Here is a 24,431-nt window from a genome sequence, read left to right on the forward strand (position 1 = left end):
TGCCTGATATACAGTGCACTGCCAATTTCAGGAAACCTTCCACGAGGAGAGTGTACAATCAGGAGGTGGGTCTGTGATGTTCTGGTGGTGCATCACGTACACAGAATAGGGCCCTTTTGTCAATGTGGTTAAACTGTCAGAACAAATTTAAGGCTTCTGGATGAACAGGCACTATCGTCTAACTGATAATCCTACTGGGGAGGCACCAATTTTTCAAACTGCTGTGTACTTGTCAGTGACAACTACAGTGAACATGGTGAGGAGCTCTCCCATCATCTCTGGCCAGCATATCTGAATCCTATTCAAAATCTGTGGGACCACTTGAAGCATTGGGTCAACCAGAGAAAGACATCTGTGGAACCTCACCAAACATCATGAACAGTTGCTGACAAGAGTGGCTTCAAATCAATATACAGACTTGTAGTGTCCATGTCATTCGCTCCAAACATGACCAATTAAATTAAATATTAGGTACAATTTCCTACAGAGAGAGATAATTTTTTTGTCCAGGTTGCTTATTTATGCAGCACACATCAAGCAAGGTAAGAATATGAAAAGATGTCTTGAGTTGTCAACTTTAAGTATGGATCTTTTATTACCAGTGAAGGTAAGGAGATACACATTAACAAATACAAACATACACATACTAAGACACATATTTCCACATAATAATTCACTTTATCCAATACATATGTTTCATTCTTGAGCCACACTCAATAACTCCGATCACTTGGTCCTTGTTTATGAGCTAAGTACAAAAACCCGATTGAAGATAAAGCACTGACAAGGAAGATGACATCAAACCATCGATGGTAGAAGCTAAATTGGAGCTCTCCCAGTACCTGGGTGATGATGATCCTGTATTCAGTAGGCATGTTCATTCGCATAAGGAGCACTGATGATACAAAATACATACCCTGCAAAACACCACACAATTAACAAACCACATCTTGCCTTTTAATTACTAGAAATGGACTGATATGAACCTTTTACTAATACCGATAACCGATATTTTACCAATCTGATATCAAAATTGAAAGAGTGATGCATTAACTTCCTTTATTAATACATGTAACAGGTGATCACTTTGAAAATTAAACTGCATATTTAGATATTTACTTTCGAGTACATGAACCTGGATGTTATTGAAACAAATATCTTTTTTCAACATTATAAATAAATGAAGGGCTCGGGTGCAAAACATGGTAAGCGAAATTTTGGTAATTTTTGAGTTACAAACTAAAATGTGCCATCCTTTAATTTTTAAGTGAAATTGTCATGTCATGCAATTTGCATTTGACTCAGTGAAGCTTTCTGAACTTGGTAACAGAACAGAACACGAAACAATTTGTCTACAGTATAGCCTGGAATAATCCTTTTTCTTAATGAACTCAGAACTCACCAAAATGTCACTTACCATGCTTTACACCTGAGCCCTTCAAATAATAAAAAATAAAACATTTTAAATTGAAATATTTCGTAAAAGTAGCCAGGAAGAAAAATTGAAATATGTATTCAGTTTCTAATTCTGGCAAGATAAAGGAACATTTCATTTCCCTGATTTTTACAAACTCCACAATTTGTTCACTCCTAACTTGATTTCCCAGATTTTTCCAGGATTTCCAAGGTTTCCAGGTCACTATCCTTAGCAACATATGGCAATCTAGTCTCATTGCACACGAAATCCACATAAACTTGTGAGGTACATACCATTATTCTAGAGGAATATATAATTAAAAAAATTAAAAAAGGAACCAAATCAAAATCCTTCCAAGCATAAGCACAGATATTAGGGAAGGAACAAATTGATCAGTCATCTATCAGTTTCACTTATAGAGGCATACCACATTATCAGTTAAATTAATAATGATTTTACCAGGAAAATTCTGTCATTTTTGTCTCCTTTTTTAATCAACTCAAAGAAGTATTTAAACTAACACTCCAAAAACATTAATAACACAAGACTTACCATAATCTGAGCCAAGATAAGAACAATTACATTGGAAGATTTGCTGCTGGATATTGCATAGAAGAACTGAAAAGAAAAACACAAATGTGAATTAATTCATTGTGCAAATTTGTACAATACATTTAATGATATCTTGTAGTCCAATATATTCTTCACTTCTTGAGAAGCTAAGGAAATACGAGGTGTGTCTAGAAAAAAAAAACAGGACAGTTGCTACAATATTTTTTATTGGTTATTTTGTACAATATGAACATTATCCCCTTCAAAGTACTCCCCTGCACTATTGATACACCGCTCCATACGAATCTCCCATTGCTGGAAGCAGTGCTGGAAATCATTTTCTGAAACCATGTTCATGACCTCCATCGCTTTTGTTTTCAGATTCTACGGTCGTAAATCTGGTTCCTTTTTAGTGTTGATTTGACCTTTGGGAATAAAAAGAAGTCACATAGAGTGAGATCCGGTGAATAGGGTGGATGTTCTAACACTGGGATTCTATGCTTGGCCAAGAAAGCCTTGAATGACAATGCTGTGTGTGAAGGAGCATTGTCCTGATGAAGAATCCATGACTTGCTTTTCCACAAATCAGGTCATTGTCTTCTTACTTCTTACAGTCGTCAGCACTGTAATGTAATAATGTTGACAGTTTGACCTTTGAGTAGCCAATTCAAATCAATTCAATGACATCTGCAATGTTTGATTCCGTTTTTGACGTGCAAGGCTGTCCAGGATGCAAGTCGTCCTCGATCACTTCTCGTCCCTCTTTAAACTGTTGAAACCACTCAAACACTTGCGTGCATGATAAACACTCATTTCTGGACACTTCCTTCAACAAACCATAAGTTTCTGTGGCAGATTTTACGAGTTGCCATTTGTCGACAGCAACATCAGTCAGTTTTCTTTTCTAGCCACACCTCGTATGGCAGGAAGAAAATACATAAACAAACTAAGACAATTTTCCCAGGAACATATGGAGGGATCATAACATAAATATCAATGGCATTTTGTTTTATTGGTCTAACTGCCACTTTCTTGTCACTGAACCATGGTTTTCAAACTACATTTCCAAAAACAAAGATTCGTTTCCATGAATTATCAGGTTGAATAAATCACCATTGCTATTATATTAATCTGCATTAATGTAACACAAATCTCTTAATGTTACTTTTCCCGAGAATGAACACAGAGATAACAATGACATAACATAGAATCCACCGTTCAGCCCATATTTCTCTTGTTAAAATTTTTTTTCACCAAATAAGGCAAATTAATGAATTAATTTAATGATACTTAATTTTCCAAATGCAAAATATTTACACTTGTGAAAGTTTCCACTATCTGTTGGAGTTATTGGTTTTTGGGGGTGGAAACTAGTCAAAAGGTCACAATTACTGACCTAACAACACAAAAAAAAATATGTTACAGGGGTTAAATACTACCTACTTGCAGCTTACTGATAAATCAGCACTTTAAAAGTGAAATTGAGATTTAATTTACACATATACATGTGACATCCAAAATCCCCATAACAAGTAATCATGTACTTTTTTCTTAAACACAAACAAATACCTTTATGAAGCTAAGTCAATGTTTTCATTTTGTACTAAAAACAATCAAGATTGATGCACTGTAAATAAAAGCTGACATAGTAATATCGAATAGCAGAGAAGAAAACATGGCCCTAAAATAGTAAATATTAATATTATCAGCAATTACAGAGGGACAATGCTCAAGAAACCGGAAATCAGATTTCTTGACCTGAAGAAGGGGGGCACTTGCCACCGAAACGTTGTCTTTGACAAGTATATACTCACTGTATGAAAGTAAATAACAAATTTTGATTTGATGCTTATATTAAGCCTTAATAAAACACTCAAAATGCTGACCAAGGCAGAATTTATTGTCAAATAAATACACTACAAACATGATTAAATATCAAAAGATTTTTCATTTGAAGTTGATTTAGAGTCTGAAGAAGACCTTGCTATATAAGTTTGAAACGTAACGTTTATAGTGTATTTGACAACATATTCTGCCTTGGTCAGCATATGGAGTGTTCTATCAAAAAACACTATCATAATTGAGCTACATCATCAATAATAGTTATTAGATTATAACAGTTTACAGAAAATTTATTTTTAATTGAACTTCAAAAAATTAATTGGAAAGCCTCCCCCACCTTGCAGAATAGAGAAATTATACAAAGTATTGAGGCAGTGACCGAAGCGAAAAAAGGTTACACTGAATATCAGGACTTAGGAAGGATGCCTTCAGGGACATAAAAATGTTTGTTTGCTAAGTGTATGTTTTTGACAAATAAACATTTGTCATAATACAATGAGTGTTTTGTCTGGATTTTGCTGATGCACCCTGTATATGCATATACATATATCTTTTATCATCACCTACGCACATAAAAAAAATATCATTTTCCTGTTCAATATTGTAACCTTTACTGATGACATGCAGCACTATTACACACTATGTCTAAGTAAATTACAACTACTTTTCTGAATTGTTGTGCTTCCAAGTCTTTATTGAACACAACAGCAGCTGATGTGTGCACACATTGTAGTCTTACCTTGGTAAGTGTAAGCAGAAGGCCCCTGATGGACGTGACCACGATACAGCCAACCAGAAAGAAGGAGATGTGCTGGGACCAAAAGGTGACGTCAATGTTGATTCCAACCCAGTGTACAGCTATTTCTATTCCTCGAGTGACGGGATCGACCTTCCCCACTCGGTCAAACACGATGTTCACGGTTGACTAACAAGAAAAGGAAAAGAGATTTTAATTCATACATGTTGCAGTTTTTTATTGAATTCACTACATTTTTAACTTCAAGAAATGGGTGTATTAGGAGGACTTGTTGATAGTGGAAATATCATGGACAAAAAGGATCATAAGTAGGTGGTCAGTAGTGTTCTAACTAAGTAACTTCTCCTAGATGTATCTACATTTTTATAATTGGGCAAACGGATCCATTAAATTTCAAAGGACACACTCTTGCCTATTGACACGCACCTTCTGCCTTTAGGGCTTTATGTTAGTCGGTTACAACCCTTTTATCGGACTTCTCAAAGGCTTCTAAGGGTTAGTAGGACCAAGCCCTTTGCGAGGTCTGTGGTGCAGGATTTATTTTTAATTATCACCTATGTAGGTTTGAAATGAAAGATCCTTAAGATCTTTTACTCGAAGATTTATTTAAACTTCCGATGATATACAAAAATTTTTCAAACAGACAATTCACCCGATACAACTTGTAGGCCTAAACCTATTAGTTGTACCGAAGTTTATAACCCTGGTCTTTTTGATGATGCAGGAGAACGCCTTATTCAGATTTGGGTTTGTGGAATATCTGCCAAATGGAGTACAAGTACACCAGCCAATCCGAAGATTGAAGCAAGATATTACCCAACGTCCCCTGAACCATCAGACTTTCGGCAACCAGGAGAATGTCCAGTAGGTTTACAAAAGTCTAGCTCTTTTATATCATAATTTTGTTTACAATTTACCATGGTTACTACATAGTTGTTTTATATTTCCATAGTTTCAGCATTTTTTCCTGATCTAAGTTAAACAATTCATTACCTATTGTAACATTAACAATAACACATTTTTAAAGAAAAGATTCCAACATAGATTAATACAATACAGATTTAATAGTTTTGTGCTTGATAAAGGATGTGTTGACAGGGGTGACACACTATTCACAACAAAATTTTAGCACACTAGAACAAATAATTTACAAGGAGAGTAGTTGCTCCTTCTGTGAGCAGGTTCTCGATCTTTTTATTCATTTGGCACTTTTTATTAATTTACCCCTCTCGCACGGGTAAAAACTACCTCTCCCCATTAGAGATATTTTATGATCTGAACACATGCAGAACACTTACTATAAATATTTTCCACAAGCAGTACAGCGAAAAGAAGTATCCAAGGAAATTAAAATATTTTCCTTGCCATGTTTTTGCCCATTCGAGTCTTTCCTGCATGTTGTGCATGTCATGAGATTCCAAGAACAGCTGTCGGCTGAGCTCCTCCAGGGCTGTGATGTCTTGCTTCAGTTGAGTGATGTCTTGGCAGAGTTAAGGAAATCTCAAACATTTTGGAACACATTTTAGACTTTCTGGGATATCTTCTACACTACATCGTTCCAGGTTGAGGAATAAATGAAAAGCAATTTTTGTGTCTTTAAAATTTTATGTTACTTTTGTATCTCTTGACCCAGATGAGGATGACTGATGATTGGATGGGGAGGGAGGGAGGGAGTGAGGGAGGGAGTGAGAGTGAGAGAGAGAGAGAGAGAGAGAGAGAGTGTGTGAGTGAGTGAGTGAGTGAGTGAGTGAAAGAATCCTGGTGCTGCAAGATTATCTCGAATGAGAAAAGAAAATATACACATCTGAACAAGATGAGAAAACTTGTCATCTGCTGACCTACTGTTTTTAGGGCAAAAATGGATGAAAGGGATGTAACATGCATACAGAAATTTTTTTTTTTTTCTTAAATATATTCTAAAGGTTTTAGAAAAGAGGGTTGATTGCAAAAGAGAAGTGACTCATCATTTAAAGACCTAGGATCTGGGAAACAAAAATGGCTAAAAGAGGTGCCCCTACATATGCATATGCAATGTATGATTTTATATTCCTGAATTTTACATTTTACAAGTTTTCTCATCTTAATATTTTGTACTTGGAAAAAAAAAACTCGCTGGGAAGTTGTGAATGAGTAACATTTTTTTTAAAATGTTAGTTCGCACAAACAAAAAATACTGCCTTTACTGATTTTACCGACTATTTCCCATCCCTCATTTGACAATCTTTGGGTTGAAGTCTTGTGTTATTCCTTAAAAGTCAGTTCATCTCAAAAGTAAATAACACAGACGTCAAACTTGTCACACACAAAGAAACTTTAAATCACAACAGTCATGTGGTTGATCTAATCACAAAACTGTGTGTAATCTGGAAGGATACTTTCGCCACCAATCTTGCTAACAGATGCAACTGTGCTTAAAATTCCCCACAAGCCCCGCTTATCTCGGCCACCTTGACTTCCATCAACCACTGCTCCTTTCTCAGCCAGGGCAATCCTCTTCTTCTTGTTGAGGATCATGTCCATCGTCTGAAGCAATTTCTTCTCTATCGTCTGGATGTCCGCTGCTGTAACAGGTCTATAAAAGTTACAATCTGTAATCATAAAGTTTTAATTTCGACTAGTGTTAAAATAAAAATACAGCAGTTTCAATGTATCTGGTTTGCCTGCATGAGAATGGCTGTTTTATACAGAATACAACACAAAAGTAAGAATATAAATACAATTACAAATTTCTACTGTTCATTGACCTAAAACCAACAGATAATGACACAAAAATTTGGAAAAGCTTGTTTTAATTCCACCTAATGCTCAGATAAGCTATTTGTGACCTAACCTCCTGTTTAAAGAGAAATCTGTACCACATGATCTATGGATATTGTTGATTTTGTTTCTCTGTTACTTATTTTCATGGGATGGGGGTGTTAGGGGTGTGTGGATAAATAACTGGTATACACACACACATCCATTTAAATCAATGTGTATTTTGTCATATTTTCCTGACTTTATCCTTTTCTCTTAGGAACACTGTGCGAAAAGAGGGGTCATGACACCTACCAATCCCCCATTTGAACGTCACTACATGCACATGTCTGATTTTTGGAATATTCATGTCTTTGCACTGCATTATGGAAATTACTCAAGTCACTGTGGTCTGTCCATGTTCGAACAAAATAATTTATTAATAATATTAATACCACATAACCACACAATATGTAACATGGTTATGTTGCCTTGTAATGAAGGGGCCCCAGGTCGAGACATATAGTGGTTTGGATTCCACTTTGAACTGTAGGCCCAGTCGCAATTGGCCTTTCTATGGATAAACTGGACTTAAAACAAATTCAACAACAACCACTACATACTACTGTCTCTTTACTGAGACATTTTTAACTGCATTTTTCTTACTTGGTTTGGTTATGCAATATGCATAGTTCAGGACACAGTCTATCATGGTCCACCACCTCCAGCTTTTTGGTGAACTGAATAGTTTTGAAAGATGATCCCTAATCAAGTCCTTACCCAAATCGATGGTTCATCTCGTTTGCCAACCATGTCGGTCATTTTCAATATAGACCATACTTTTATACACGACAGCAAAAAAAAACACACACAAAGAACAGAAAAAACACAGGATGATGCCACAGTAAAGAAAACACACATCCACAGCACCCACGTTTCTAAATGCACACTCTTCCTTTATCTCACCTATTTGCAGTGTTACATACCCTCTATATTTCGGAGTTACAGACCACATAACGGATATGTCCAAGTATTGGCTGGTGATTTTATTTCTTGTAAATACCATACCACTGGTGATCATTGACTAACTTCATAAGCTAATTTGTTGATTACTATAAAGTTTCACACATGAGTAATCGTACCGAGTTAGGTGGTGCTACGGATGCAAGGAAAATTCTGGAAGTTAGCAACACTTGTGATCTGTGTGGATGAGTTGTTTCCAACACCCTTGCCAAAAAACAACCGTGGGTCTGGGATCGCTTGCTTTCAACCTTTTCTTTAACGTGAAGGAGGGGAGGGGGTCAGTGGCCATGCAAGAACTGCATAAGTCACTCGAAAAGCGAGGAGAAAGGCGACCAAATCAGCCGTGCCACGTGGCTGAGTGTCGTCAAGAGTGTACCTGGTTTATGTTTGCAGCCAATATGACAGGAAATATGGAATTTGAAAAGTCTGCACATGTAATTATGTTATAGTAAATAAATTCCATTCTAAGGTGCATAAATGCACTGAAATACATGAACTTAAGATATCAAAATTGTTTTTAAAAAAAAATGCAAGCCTCACTTGCTCCGCCATCCTTTAACGCACACTTCTCGTTGCATAGTGGTAACATTGTAACCTTGTAATCAAGGAGTCTCAGGTTCAATACCTGGTAGAGTCACATAGTGGTTCGGATCATACTTTAAACTGTAGGTGCAGTCCATATTAGCTTTCTGTGCATAAAGTGGAGTTAACTCAAACTCATTTTCATGGAAACGGATATTTAAATAAATCCAACGAATTTTCTCAACATGAAATATTGCCTTTAGTGCATGCTATGTGAAAAATATACATTGCAGACATTATGAGTTAGCAAAGGAATATTAATCATTACCATATTTGGCACTTGAGGAGACTGATTATTTTTAATACTGTAATTTAGCAAGTACATGATACATTAGTTATTAGTATATACAAAATGAATACCATGCAATAAATCTAGTTTATTTCATCCCATATATACAGTAGATAATAGGAATGAGGATCAGAGGTTCAACACAAAAATAAAAGGAAATAGGAAATAACTCCCCAGAACTGGAAATTTAAAATTTTCAAACTCGTGGGCACATCTTCACACATAGGTAATAGACAGCAGAAACAGAACTAAAGATTGGACCTGGCAACTAAGTTCAGTTGGCACAGAAAGCTGTGGTTCTTGTTAGGCTTGTCAAAGTGTTGAGATGGGATTCGGTTTGGAAAGTCACTGTGTGACTATGACAATAAAAATAATACATTGTCATAACAACATATGAAAATGGTTAGGTTAAGTTCAAAGTTCCACATTTGTGCAGTATCTATAATAATTTAGTCATATGATTACTCAAAATTTATTCATAATGCAATTAAATGTCCGAAATTACTATTTAAACTAATTTTATTAAATATGATGTTTAAAAAAGCCAATTTGTATATAATGACAAAATTATCAAATTGTGCAATATTTTGAATTCATATTCATAACAGTTATTTTTGACTGGCAATATGAAAAACAAATATCTTCAATCATATGTGTTCTTTCAGACAAGAAAGATATGATACATTCAAATTTATAATTAAATTTATTGAAATTGTGTACATTTGCATTGGCATCAAGGTTTATATACAAAGGTCAACTCTTTAAAATTGTTCAATGTATATTATGATGTCATACTTGGTATTTTGTATCAACATTCAAAAAATGGTAATTGTTATCATTATATAATATTGTGATATACATAGCAAAATACAACCTTGGTGACAATGAAGTTCGACTAGAAAGGAATACGTGATTAAATGCACAGAGGCATAGGCGGTGGAATGGGTGACCCGCAGAAGTGACGCATGTGTGTAAGAGGAGGCGTGTGAGCAGGCAAGAATCGTGATCCCAGCATGTTGCACCCAAGGTCACGTAAAGAACGAAAACAGGGAACTATACGCGTGACATTGAACTTCGACCAGGCAGCAGACCCAAACGGAAAATTCCAGATTGTGGCGCATTCGACGGACGCATGACGTCACGGACACGATAAGGGAGTCCGCCGTATATAAGCGCGTGCTGTGCACCGAGGAACCGCAGTGCATCATCACCATGGCCAGGGGCAAACCTATTGACAACACCGTGAGGAGAAGAGTGGTGGAGTTGCAACGGGATGGACTCAGTGAACGGGAAATAGGGCGCCAACTGAACTTACCCAAGTCAACCATCCACTGCATCATCAAACACCACCAAAATACGGGTACTACAGAGCCAGGTAAGGCCCCCGGTCGAAAACACCTACTGAGCGTGCGTGACCTACGGATATTTAGGCGCTATATCCAGACCAACAATCATGTTTCTGTGGCCGAATTACGACTGTGGACTCGAGAACGCTTTCACATTGAAGTGTCAACCAGAACCATTCGCCGTTACCTACAGCGATGCGGTTACCGAGTGTACAAGGCGAAACGTAAACCCTTCCTTTCCATGTTGAACAAAGGCAATCGACTACGGTGGGCACGAATGTACTGGGGATGGACATTTCGGCAGTGGAACAGGGTTTTGTGGAAGGACGAATCCATTTTCAATGTTGTGTACGGGAAAATACGGAAAACAGTCATTTGTCGGAAGGAGGAAGAGAATGAAGCAAAATGTTATGCACGTCGGGTACAGAAACCTGCGTCGGTGATGGTATGAGGATGCATGACGGCATCTGGGGTTGGCCCACTACACGTCTGTGAGGGCATTGTGAATGCACACGCCTATACACACATACTGGAGCGGCATCTTCCCACAGTGCGAAGGCACCTGTTCCACAGGCGGCGTCTCATCTTTCAACACGACAATGCCAGGCCTCATACAGCGCGGCTGACAAGAGAATGGTTGACTCGCCATCACGTGCGAAGTCTGCCATGGCCACCATCGAGTCCCGACCTCTCGCCCATTGAGAATGTGTGGCATGTGCTTAAGCGACGTGTGCAACAGAGGGGACCCACGACAGTGGCTGCTCTTATCGCTTGCCTGCAGGAGGAATGGCACCGCATCGATGTGGAATACCTTGAACGACTCGTCCGCAGCATGCCCCGACGCATTGCCACAGTTATTCGCCGACGGGGCGGCGTCACACCATGGTAAACAGGATCCCCTCTAACAGTGGTCGAACTTCAATGTCACGTGTAGATGGACGAAAATGTTTTATTTTGTGTGGACACCATACATTGCTGCGTTGCAGCGGAAATTTATGTTTTCCTTTGTTCCATGTAGCCTGCTGAATAAAATATGTTCAGCATATGCATGTGTTCTCCTTCTTTCACAACGCACTCCTATATTTGTGACTGGTCGAACTTCATTGTCACTAAGGTTGTAGCTGTAACAGAGCAAATATGTACATTTACTACACAAACATTCAAGCTGTTAAGCACCTATGGACAAAAATATAAAACAAAAACAATTGAAGATAAAACATACTAAAAAATCTGGCTTGAACTAGTTGCTCTAATACTAGTTGTCTGTGACTTAGGAGGGGAATCTCATGAGAATAAATGGAGGATAAGTAAAAATGTGGCTATTGGTGAAGGATTGATTTTTGTGTAAAGCTTGATATTTTGAAAGATTATACTTTGCAAGTTAATCTTTAATAGTTTGTTTGAACTATATAGAGACATTTTGTTGATAACAGAAGCTTGAAAATGCTTTTATAATGCCATAATCTTTAAAAAAGATTTGGAACTTGTGAAAAGTGCCAAGTTTAAAAATTGGAAGCAGGAAATTATTATCTGCTTGCATCTGCATTATCTAGTTAGTAGATGTATAATGCATTACCTCAAATGAATGTTTTGAGAAATAAGACTAAGTGAGAGAAATATCTTCTGCATTTGGGATGTGAATTAACCATATGTGGAGTTTTAATAATTGAAGAATGGAAGCCATCTTGTAAACCTGGTTGAAGAAATTGACACATTGAGTATACTCAGATGTAGAAGTGATACATGACAAAATATTAAGATAAAGACTTACTCTATCTCATATGTTCTTGTAGACAAATGCATAATTTGATGCTTTTGTAACTTTTGTTATTTCTAGTTTTTTATCATATATAATAATTATAAAAATATTTATTTTATATTATATAAACACTATTCATCAGCATATGTAAGCTGGTATTCCTTTTCAACATATATCCTTAGCTTCCTACTGAGCTATAACATTGATTTGAATTTTTGACAGGTATATACATAAAATGATGTGCCAATCAAGACTTCATATTTAACCGAGGACATTTATCAAGGTGAATGATTAGTTGAGAGAGAATAGACTGAATTGTCTTCTCGATATTTAGTCTCACTTTCTTCTCTTTTCATCACGTTCCATTTATCGTTATATGACCTTATTCAGGTCAAGGGGTGTCGTTGAACTCATAGGTGATATGTAGGGCATCTCCCAGCATTTTCACACTCAGATATTTGTGGATTGGGGAAAAGGGTGGGTGATGACTACCCAGAAGTAGTAGATGGTATGGACGGTGATAATGAAGCCCAGGTTTTGTGTGAAGAGTGGATCAAAATTAATAAAAAATACTAATAACAACTGGATTAAAATTTACCTCATGAAGTAAGCCATGGATGTATAGGGGTAATTGACAGCACCAAATCCAGAAAGGAGAGCCATGACCGTGACCCCAATGACCCCTATCCTGCTGATCCCCTGCTCGATGGACAGGATGCCTTGCTTCGGGCTCAAAATAGGGAATGGATCTCCCAGTTTCCAGAAGAAGTATATGTACACAATCCAAATAATTACTGTCAGTGGTCGGATAAGTTGATGCTTCACTGAAATACACAAACACATTAAATTTAATCACTGTGTAAGTATGGTAAACATTTTGAAGAACTGAAAGCCATAGTTGCTACGGCTATTTACAAATAATCAATTTGCAAGAAATGAGCTGCCATTAGAATGATAGAAAATATAATGCAGTTTCCTACGGCTCCAGATTATTTTTTACTCATTAACACTACAAACCATATCACTACATGCAACTTTTAACATGAATTTTCACTTGTGAATATGATTGATCGTAACTGCACTTAGATGTTCATGTCAGTTCCAACATTCAGACATTCTACACTAAATTTTGCTACTTTCTATCTCCCTATAGTTAGTTCTTGTAAAGAAAAATGTGTACAGGTCCATTAAGGCGATCTCCTACCATGGTGAAAAGTTTGATCATTTTCCATGTAAGCTTATGGGGTAACTTCGGACACGATTATCTCAAGAACCAGTTGACAGAACAATTTCCAATTTTAACTGAACACTGGCAAAGGATGTTTCTAGAGAACCACTGATTGATATTTTCATTTTCTGCATCAACGTCCCGAAAATTAATTAATTCATTTATATCTTTTTTTTTTTTTCACTTTCCTTGACAGGACAACCCTGCTACCGACTAGGTGGCTCACTGCAGGTGCTCGCACTCGTGGTCACCTAATGACCTTGTAGAAAGAGGGTTGGAACACGGCAGTTGACTTCAACTCAACACACAACAGGTTTAGAAGATGAACAGAAAGCAACATGACTTTTGAACTTCTCACTGGTAGCAAATTATGGACTGGAAATGGTGGAATAAAATTGGTGAAGTGTTCCGAACCCACAAAAATATGAAGTTGGGATGTGGTGCGATAGTATTAGTCAACTTATAGCGAGGGCGAATTTTGTTTCTAAAGCAATGGTGTTCCCGCTACGGGACTGGTTGTGGAATTATTATTATTATTGTAAAATACACTATTGCCGATTCTTACATTATGAGTGTAGATAACGGACCATACTTTATATGTATAAATAACATATTAACTTTGTTTTTAAATTTGCTTTATGCACAGAAAGGATAGCCAGGACTGGACCTACATTTTTAAGTGGTGTCCGAAACACAATGTGCCTCCACCGGGTATCGACTTCGGGACTACTTTATTACAGTGTGACCACGTTAGCACTATGACATCGGGAAGTTCCGCATATAAATACATAGTTACACACACTAGGGATGGCCAACAATATAATTCTCGGGGTAACCAGAACAGGTATCACTTCATGCCCACGTCAATTAGAATAAAAGACAAAGAGTAAGGTAATGGTAAAAATTATGGATAAAAAGGTATTTCCTAACAACTGGCCCATGTACATATAAAACTTCACATTCCCTTCTTTCCCTTGTAAGAACTTCGAATCTAAAAATGAACATTAACATGTTAAAACCCCACATCATGCCATGCATGATCATATGGTTCATTTTTAGATTCGAAGCACATCAAAGCTACAGCTAAAAAAGTGACTTTCAGAATAGGATAGTAATAGACACGCAGTCGTAATAAAATACTTTATGGGAATTATGGCATGATCTGGGAGGACGTGCCATTGGCGAATGGGGGAGGGGTTGATCTGAAAAATTGTTAGAAATTCATTTTCCAGATATTCATGAAACTATTAAGCTGTGGTTTATTTAATTTTCTCAAAATTTCAGGAGGGGCTGTAGCTTTTCAGTTCCCCCCTGTGTATGCCAGTGATAAGACATTTTTATATTCTTGTCATCACTGGATATCAATATTTTATTCCATTGGAAAGGACATTATGTAATTCATCTCTCTTCTTGACATCCAAATTCTGGGTAATATGCCACCCTCAACCCCTCCTTTAGAAAAGCAATGCTTTACAGCATACTTCCATCTTCCCGGTACTTGAATAAATTTCATACTCCAAACTAAGTGAATATATCTATGCTGATTCTATTTGCATTCCTTTTTTCTTCTCCCCATTTTTAATATATCTAACTAATTTCAAAAATACCCACTTCGATCTTTGTCCCTGGATATTATACCTGAAGCTGGTTTATGCAGCTCGAAAACATTTGGTGAGCTCTCCTCGGGTCTCCCTCCCCTCTTCTCCTGGCTCATTAGTCGTGAATAGCCGACTGGGCTCTCTACAGGGTTAATGTGTCAAGAAAAGTGAAAAAATACGATATTTCAAGAGTAAAATGAATTAATTAATTTTCTGGACGTTGGTGCAGCAAATGAAAATATGAATCAGTGGTTGTCTAGAAACATCCTTTCTCGGTGTTCAGTAAACATTTGAAATTTTTTGGTTGACTGGTTCTCGAGATAATCATGTCCAATGTTACCCCCCAAATCCCATAAGATTACATGGAAAATGCACAAACCTTCATTGGGGTAGATCGCCTTAATTACTAAGTGAATGTGAAATACACAAATATTTTCAAATTGCTTACCAAAGCGTAGGTTGCTCAAAATAAAATATCCTATATAAAATGGTATGAGCACAATCACCATAAACAGAATCAGGTACAGTCCAAAATTCCAGTGAAAATACCTTGAACTGTAAATAAGAAAATAAAGATGGATCAATCAACTTTTTTTCTGCTACAAAAAATTAGCAATATTATTATTATTAAAAGAAAAGTGTACACAAAACACACTGAAAAAAAACTTTCTGTTTGAGACATTTCACACGGAAAGTTATGATTTAACTTAGTTTTCCATAGTTCTTAGTCCATTTGGGCCACCTATCAACATTTTATCAGAGTATGTAGTTACCAGTGATCACTAGGTTGTAGATTTATAGGTACGACGAACTATAAAAATACAGAGGCAGTTATGCACCAAAAACAATGAAAACAGGCAATTAAAAGGAACCAAAATAGGTAGTGAACATGTCAGTTGCAATGTTCCGCACTTGATTTTCTTCTATTACATTTGACTTATTTTACATTACTTTTCTGTTAACTTCGTCCAATTGCAACACTGATGATAAATGGCAGTTTGATGAAAACTAGATATTGTGTACTGTAGAGGGAGCCAAAGCAGCAAAAGAAAACGGCAGTAACTAAAAACTATCAAGAAAGGCAAACATGAAGCAAATTTTAAAATGGGCAATAAACCACATCCTGGTAATGACACTAATATTAAGATGAGATTTTGCTCATGCACTAATAAAATCAAGATCCAGGCCAATATCTTAACAGATACTAGAGAAATTATTCAAAAAGGGGAATTTGAGAAATATCCACTAATTTCCACAGGTCTCGAGGCATCTTACTGTTGCACTGGGGGTGAAAAAGAATACACATCATTAGAGTTGCAAAAAAGTTGGCTTTTTGAATGGACAGTTTTTTTTTTCAATAAAAAAAAAACCTGGAAATTTTGGTTTTTTACTTTGATATAATAACAACGAGTTATATGCTTGGCTTGTGATCGAAGACCATGGAATAAGAAATTTAAACATTTCCTATCCCTTGGCCAGATTCTGGGCCATTACCAAAACATTACTCCCATGTAGGTGTTACACTTTATTTTCAGGTTCTGTTCATGTAAACAAACACCCATGCCTGGTGTAAGTAAGATTCGAACCCACTCACTCCAGATGTTGCTTGACTAAACGTCCTTGCCTTGACGTAAGAATCTAGGTTCGAACGAAAAAACCCTTTTGTTTATAACTTCAGTCTGAGAGCTCCTTCAATGGTGTGCATCATGTCACCTCGGTCTTGTTTGTCGATGCGTGGTAGATGCTTACTTTCAGACTGAAGGGGTCCATGTCACTTGTCACTTCAATGTGACAACCCCCCCCCCCCCACTGTCATGTGTTGCTTCGGTCTCAATGTTCTCTATACTTAACAAGATTGTTAGCTACTTCATCAGACATTAAGATTTAATTTAGCCTGTAAATCACAGAGAACAAATTGCAAGTACTGTTGTTGGAAAAAGAACGGCTTTTGATAGAAGGTTCCTTCTAGAATCATGATTGGGCCTCTGGAGTGGAATAAAGTAATGCTGTTGCTTTGTAATAAGAAGAGGTCTGAGTTTCAATACTCAGTGGAGTCAGAGTGATTCGGATCTCATTTCAAACTGTAGGTGCAGTTCAGATTTCTTAAATAGATATTTCATTTTGCCATTTGCGGCCAGTCTTATTTGCTTCTGCTTCAGTTTTAGTGCAAGTGTTTTTCAAATGCCGGTCTACAAAAGGTCCATTGAATCCAGTGGTTGACTAATTTAAATCTAATTTTATATTTGACAGCAAGTCTACACATAATTGAACTATGATTATGCCATACTTGATATATTCATATTATTTAGGGGTGCATATTAATTTCCATATAAACTTTAAAAATCAGAAATGTATTTATGAGTGAAATTGTTGGGATCAGGGCATCAACTTGTATGAAATAAATTTACTGAGATGTGGTGTCACGAAGGTTGAGAACCATTGCAACAAGCAACCAAAATGCATCACTAGTCGTTACATGACCAGGATTAGCCACCATTTAACCAAATTATACATGATGAACTTGAAAGCCAGAATACAAATATATATTACTGAACACAAATTTAAATGTAAAAAGATTTGATACTAGATTTTCAAAAGGTAGAGCAGTATTTTCTTTTCTACTTCATGTACGTGTTCGTATAACAAATTCAAACATTGATTATCATATCATACTAATCACACTATTAGGTTATATTAAAAACACATACAAAATTACTTTAGTTATGTGAATATGTTTACTACATAGCCTACTGAAATATGAAGATAACACTCAGAAAGAACAGACCATTCAAAAAAGCCAGCTCTTTTTAAAACACTGTTTAGCTACGAATTTCATATTGTAAATTGTATTTTATATTTTAAAATGAGTGTCTATTTTACACTACGGAGATAAATGAAAACAATGGAACAGGAAAAATACTGCCAACTTCTGTATTTTCATTGATTTGAGATGCTTTTATGAAAAAAGCTGAAAAGGCCCAACCAAACAAGCAGTTTTTTTTTTTTTAAAAAAAAAAGAAGCCTATCTTTTTCGACCACTTCCAACTCTACATATCATACAAAAATATCATCATAAATACATGCTCTCTCCAGTACAAGAAGGAACTAAATAATTCAGTACATTATTGCTACATATTATAGATAGTCATGATTGAAAATGAGAAATGAGTTTTGTAAGTTGTAGAGATGGATGAAGACTGAATTTAAAATATTTAAAAGGATGATTGTGGAAGTTAGTAAGTAAAAGAGAAAAAAATATTTCTGTTAACCCTCACAATATGGCTTACCACATGTGCTGTACCAACAGAAATATCAATCTAACAGGATCTGGTACAGCACTTGACTTGTGGAACAATGTTCGGAGATGCACGTTTCTATTGCTAAACAAGTCTTGAAGTATGTCGTTATTAATTAACAAATCATAATTTTCAGTCTCGGGGGCCGACCTGTACAAACTGCTGCGACATCCGGGTTCGAATCCCAGCCTGGATATGGGTGTTCTTTGGGAGTGTCCCTTCATCAATTTCATTATATCATCACTCGGCCTCATCTTCGAGATTAGCCAAAAATGGCAGAAGTAAAATGAAAATCAGTCTAAGGGAGAGAAGGGTTAGATAAGTTCTTTTTCTTGATGGTTTTTAACATGAATGTTGTTTTTAAATTCTCTAGTCTGAACATGAGTTTTGCAAGTGACGCAGCCTGAGATTTATGTGACAAGTTCCTTTGTCAAAGCAAGCAAGCAAAAATGAAACAGAAAAGGGGAACGGGGTCCCATGCCAGACAATACCAAAATAGCTGTCAACAATGTAACTCCTTTTCACAGTCAGTTGGCATCGGAGGTTTTGTATTGGTGGCTTGTCAACTACATACGTATGAACATGCTGTTTACACCTGCACTCGCATGACTTTCTTCTTCATTTTCTGGATATAGGAGGAATGTTGCTTCATATTCAAAATTATAATTTCTCTATAAGTATAAACAACTAGCGGGCAATAGTTTGCAGAATATTGAATGATACCCAGCACAATAACATCAACACCTCTATGCTGGCATGGCCTCTATGGGGATCGGCAAAATTTCAAAACTTTGTAGGAAAAACTCTCTTTCTGTTGTTCTTACAGCTGATGGAACAAAATTGTCTAGTAGCATGTCCTTGTAGTCTGGCCTGTACTGAACAAAACTAGGTATGACTTGTAATGCTAAAATTAGTAGCTTCCAAGATATTACATTTTCTGTTTAGAAAGTACGGAATTTCAAATTTCCAGCTCGAAACAGCTCTGTTTTTGGCACAAACAAAATTCTATAGCTAGTAATATACGAATAATCATGTCATGAAAAGTAGGTTGTGCAAATGACCATAGTCACAACTTATCACTATCTGAATCTTTCTTTATACCAAGAAAATGTGTATACAAGGAGATGAAGAAAAGTGTGGAAATACAAGACAATCAAATTTAACTTACTTACAACGCTTAAATAGTAACAAGGGCCTCCCCGATGGCGCAGTGGTAGCGTTGTTGCCTTGTAATCAAGGGGTCCCGGGTTCGATACCCGGTGGAGGCACAAGTGGTTCGGATCCCACTTTAAACTGTAGGTCCAGTCCCGATTAGCCTTACTGTGCATAAAGTGGACTTAAAACAACAACTCAATCAATCATTAAATAGTAACATGAAATCAGACTTGCCAAACTATTAACCAATAGAAGGGGGGATGGAAAAATAATACTGCACAAAAAAGAAATAGTAATCAGAAAACCTGTTGAGTATATGCATGTATAGAACTAGATTCATGTAGAATATATGTGCATATCGCGATGATATCAGAATACCACAATCAAAACTTCAGCCATATACATATAACATGAGTTAGCACATCATTTAAAATAGACACAAACAATATTTGCATAGTACTTTCATCATAATATAATAATACCAATTGAGATTTTAAGAAACTGCAATTAATGAGGACACACATGTGTTGTGAGAGTAATTAATCCTTACCTTGAATCCAATACACCCACTATCTCAAATATTATAAGCTCAAACATGGTACAGGACAATGAGAATGTTGCTGAAAATATTAACTGTACCAAAACGTGATGCACCTCATAGTCACGGAAGAGTTTCTTCATGAAGAATACCCATCCACCAACAAAGAAAAACACCTGGAAAGTAAAGGAAATCAATCTCTTGAAGACATCTCTGATCATAATCATAATCTTTATTTATCCCTTTGCCCATTTTTTCATGGGTATGGATATTATGTAACATTATGGAACAAACATAAATTATATTCTGAGAATAAAATTCCTCAAAACTCCACACAGTTCTGTAAAGGTTAATATTCTGACGACCCCAAAATGAGACATCTCAAGGAAGTCACTTTACCCTCTCCTGAAAAATCGGGAATCATAAAACTATTATTATTATTAGTTGAACTAGAAAATATGAGGTGCATGTCACCAATTCTTTCTTTCTTCTTTTTTTTTTGGGGGGGGGGGGAGACGCAGGAATTTAAATTCTTCGTGCAGCCTGCTTTGTACGCTTCTTTGTCATACTTATTCACTCCTCTAGAAATAACAGAACCCATACAAAATAATAAAACCATGATGCGAGCTGACTTAAATAGTGAACTGCTGCCTGCTCGAAGCTTCTCGATGAAATTGTAGCATTTGGATTGTTATGTTCAATTAGCCAAAAGTGGCAGAAAAGCAAGTCTAAATATAAAAACTAACAAATTTCTATGAATAACTTGAAAGAGTGTCTCCATGACACTAGTATAAAATATGCCATCCAGTTCTTTTAGCATGAAATGTCTCAAATTTAGATCTAATTTTTGAGCTAACTTCTAGATATTTATAAACCGGGACATATTTAGGATATTTAAAATATGGATGGGACAAGCGGGACACGTCTCAGAAATGGGACTGTCCCGGTCAAAGGTCCAGATCCAGATTTTTGCTAATGTAATGCACAAGTCCACATGCATAGAGCTGACTGGGGAATTATTTTCTGCTCATTTACAAAATTTCTCAAGAGAGAGTTCGAAACTAATCTCCTCCAACCAAAATCGACCAAACAACACTGGCAAGCTTCATGTCTCTAAAGCATCTATTCATTGTGTACATAGCATAAGCGTAGCTAGAACTTTATATTTGGGTGTGCACAAAGAAAAAATGAGGTTTTGTACATTTTTAATAGCATATTTTGCAACACAATCACTTGGCTCTTTAACTGCACTGTTGTTTGTAAAGGAATATAAATTCACTAAATGACAGTCTTGAAAATTTCTGAATATATGTAGTTGAAAAAAAATCAATTTGCCTAGAAATTACACACACACAAAATGTTCATAAATGTTAGAAACAAATACATCAAAATACACGTCATCTATAACAAGAGACGCCTGTCAAAAGGTACAATGTTCTTAAACTCATCAATAACTTCATTTACATCTATAGAATAAGCTTTTTCCTGTTCCACAAATAGCAAGAGCAGGGCTTCCAATCTATCCTGCTTCTGAGTTGCTCTTAATTTAGTTTTAACTTGGGTAAGCTTGGAAAAAGCTCTCTCACACGTGCAGCTTGTGACAGGTATAGAAGAAAGGCGCTGCAGTACAGAGTAGAATGCAGTAAATATCTTCTTTTTCCAATGACATCAAAAATCAAAAATCTATAGACACCTGCTTCATCAGCGATAATGCACACGTTTGTACCAAGTAATGACATTTTCAACTTCTTACAAACTGACGCTTATTTTCTCTCTTATTGAAATATGTCTTTAATTCTCTTTGATAAAGCAGCCCATTAGGGTGTGCCTAGACACACCCCGTAGCTATGCCTATGGTACATAGTCGTTACATGACGTTACAGTTCGCGAATCCTAAGAAGTTGAACACAAATACCACAGCAGCCAGCTGGATTAGAGACTGGTGGTTGCAAGATTGATTTACAATTAATTATGTTGATCTTTATACCATTTTGTGTGTAGATGTAAATATTAGTTTTTAAGAAAATTTAGAAATATTCCATTTTTTAATTCAAGCATTGATTGCATAGAGCAAGGGTTCCATTGTTAGTAGTAGCACAGTGAAGGCAAATTTATATAATATATAACATTTAACTCCTGTGTGGTAGCAGCCTTGCACCAACCCATGTTATCATTCTACTGGTACACCAGATTTGGTAACAGTTCCGTATATAGGAAACAGATTTCTTCATTTTTACAGAAGAAACTACAGTTTCTGCAAGCTTTCCAACGTTCGTCGAGGTATTTTCTTCCATCGTGAAATCTATTTGACCGGGAAATTATATATTTTTCAAGAGCAATAATTCACCGACGCATAATTGAAATTGCTTTCGCTATGTGAACTGCATGCTGCGTATGTTTGATGACGTAAGCCTGTCAGTGTTTCCAACCCCTTTCTTTTTTAAACTATTCTTGCCTAACCGAAACAAACCTAACCTTATCGTAAATGGTTCATGGGGCTATCCGTGAATGGTTCGTGGGGCTATCCGTCAGCTAGCCGTGCATAATGTACAATTTCCACTGGTGACAAACACGATAGTATTTTTCGGTAAAGAGGGTTGGAAACACTGCATAACCACAACGTGAGTCAAGATGTGGCCGCCATATTGTGTGTCAAGGAAGTGAAGAAAGGAATAAAAAAAATCACTCTGTATGTGAGAAATTGTGTTTGTTTTCGTGTAAAAAGCATAATGGCACCTTAACTATGTTCCGCAATACACAATTGGTAAGTACGACCACGCGAAACAAAATATCCGATTTTAACGTGTTTCCGATATACGGAACTGTTACCCCAGATTCTATTTCATTTACGACTATTGGAAGTCATTTTGGTAAATGTCTGTTATATCGGAGACACATTAAAATCGGGTATTTTGTGTTTCGAATGGTTCGTACTTACCAATTATGTATTGCGGAACATAGTTGAAGGTGATATTATGCTTTTTACATGAAAATAACCTTGATTTTTCACATTACGGGTAATTATTTTGGTTCCTTTCTTCCATTGCAGAACATACAAAATGGAGTGCACGTGCTTGTGTTTTGTCAATTTGGAGTGGGTATGCAGTGTTTCAACCTTCTTAACTGAAAAATACCTACTTTCGTGTTTATTATGTCATCACAAACCATTGAAGGATAGCCTCAAAAACCATTGACGGATAGCCCAAAAAATCTTTCACGATAGCCCCACAAACCATTGACAGATAGCCCCAAAAAACATTCACAATAGCCCCACGAACCATTGATGGATAGCCCCAAAAATCATTCACGATAACCCCACGAACCATTGACGGATAGCCCTAAAAACCATTCACGACAGCCCCACGGACCATTTCCGCAAGGTTAGGTTAGGTTGAGTTAGATTAGGTAAGCATAGTTAAAAAAAAAATCTCGTAGAAAAAAGGAACGTTTGGAAACACTGGCGAGACCGCGTGACTTTCGACGCTCGCGCCATATGCAGGTACATAATGGAATCAACGGCATAATGTTGTCGCTTTGCACAAAATGCAAGGTAATTATATCAAAAGTGCTTATTTCTTCTTGTGCATCATTCTACGGAGAGAAAATACCTCCACGAACTTTCAAAATGCTACAGAAACTCATTTCCGTAAGTAGTTTCTTCTGTAAAAATGAACAAATGTGTCTCCGATATAACAGACATTTACCGCAATTTTTATTTACGTCTGGGATATACATACTGTTAAAGATTTATCGCTTAAATGTGTGCAGTATTTATTTTTATATTTAACGATTTAACGAGCAAAGAAAAGCATTTATCACCTGAGTGACAAGCACAATGAGAGTATCCTCGATAAAACTCATTTTGACGAGAATGTGTAGTAACAAAACTGATCAAATACTTATTAATGAAACATTAAAACAACAGGATTCATTTCTTGAATTACAGTGCATATTATCGCAGATTTATAGACATTCTTGTTTGCAAAACACCGATGGACAAAATCACATGTGCAAAACCCAACTGGATGATGGTGTTTATATTCTGTGCTTATGAACATGACTACGGTTACTCATCGCACAACGCGAGGGCAAATCTGAGTTCTGACGTCACCGGGTAAGATGTTAAGTTATGTTTACTAGGTTTAGTTCCCTTAGCATAAATAATACATTTACAGTGTATTTATACTAAGAAAACGAAACCTAAGAGACGTAACAAAACATACACAAGAACGCAGCGTTGTCCTCGAGTTGTGCGATAAAGGATCGTTTGAGTCCCAACAATAGAAGACGAAAAATACATTATTCTGTGGATA

The 24,431-nt window shown here is 36.5% G+C and overlaps 1 protein-coding gene across 1 annotated transcript; it reads right to left on the minus strand.

Moving 5' to 3' along the window:
- Positions 1-576: 576 nt before the first annotated feature.
- Positions 577-24,139, minus strand: GPHR (Golgi pH regulator). Its single transcript, XM_083111912.1, has 9 exons — positions 23,938-24,139; positions 20,131-20,294; positions 15,578-15,684; positions 12,902-13,127; positions 6,944-7,140; positions 5,867-6,048; positions 4,551-4,736; positions 1,970-2,035; positions 577-917 (listed from the first exon to the last, which is right to left on the minus strand). Exons 1-9 carry the CDS (start codon positions 23,977-23,979, stop codon positions 714-716), a joined length of 1,374 nt encoding a protein of 457 aa, XP_082968038.1. The 5' UTR covers positions 23,980-24,139; the 3' UTR covers positions 577-713.
- Positions 24,140-24,431: the final 292 nt, after the last annotated feature.

Source organism: Lepisma saccharinum, chromosome 25, assembly GCF_977018435.1.
Source record: "Lepisma saccharinum chromosome 25, izLepSacc3.1, whole genome shotgun sequence".
Taxonomy (NCBI): Eukaryota; Metazoa; Arthropoda; class Insecta; order Zygentoma; family Lepismatidae; genus Lepisma; species Lepisma saccharinum.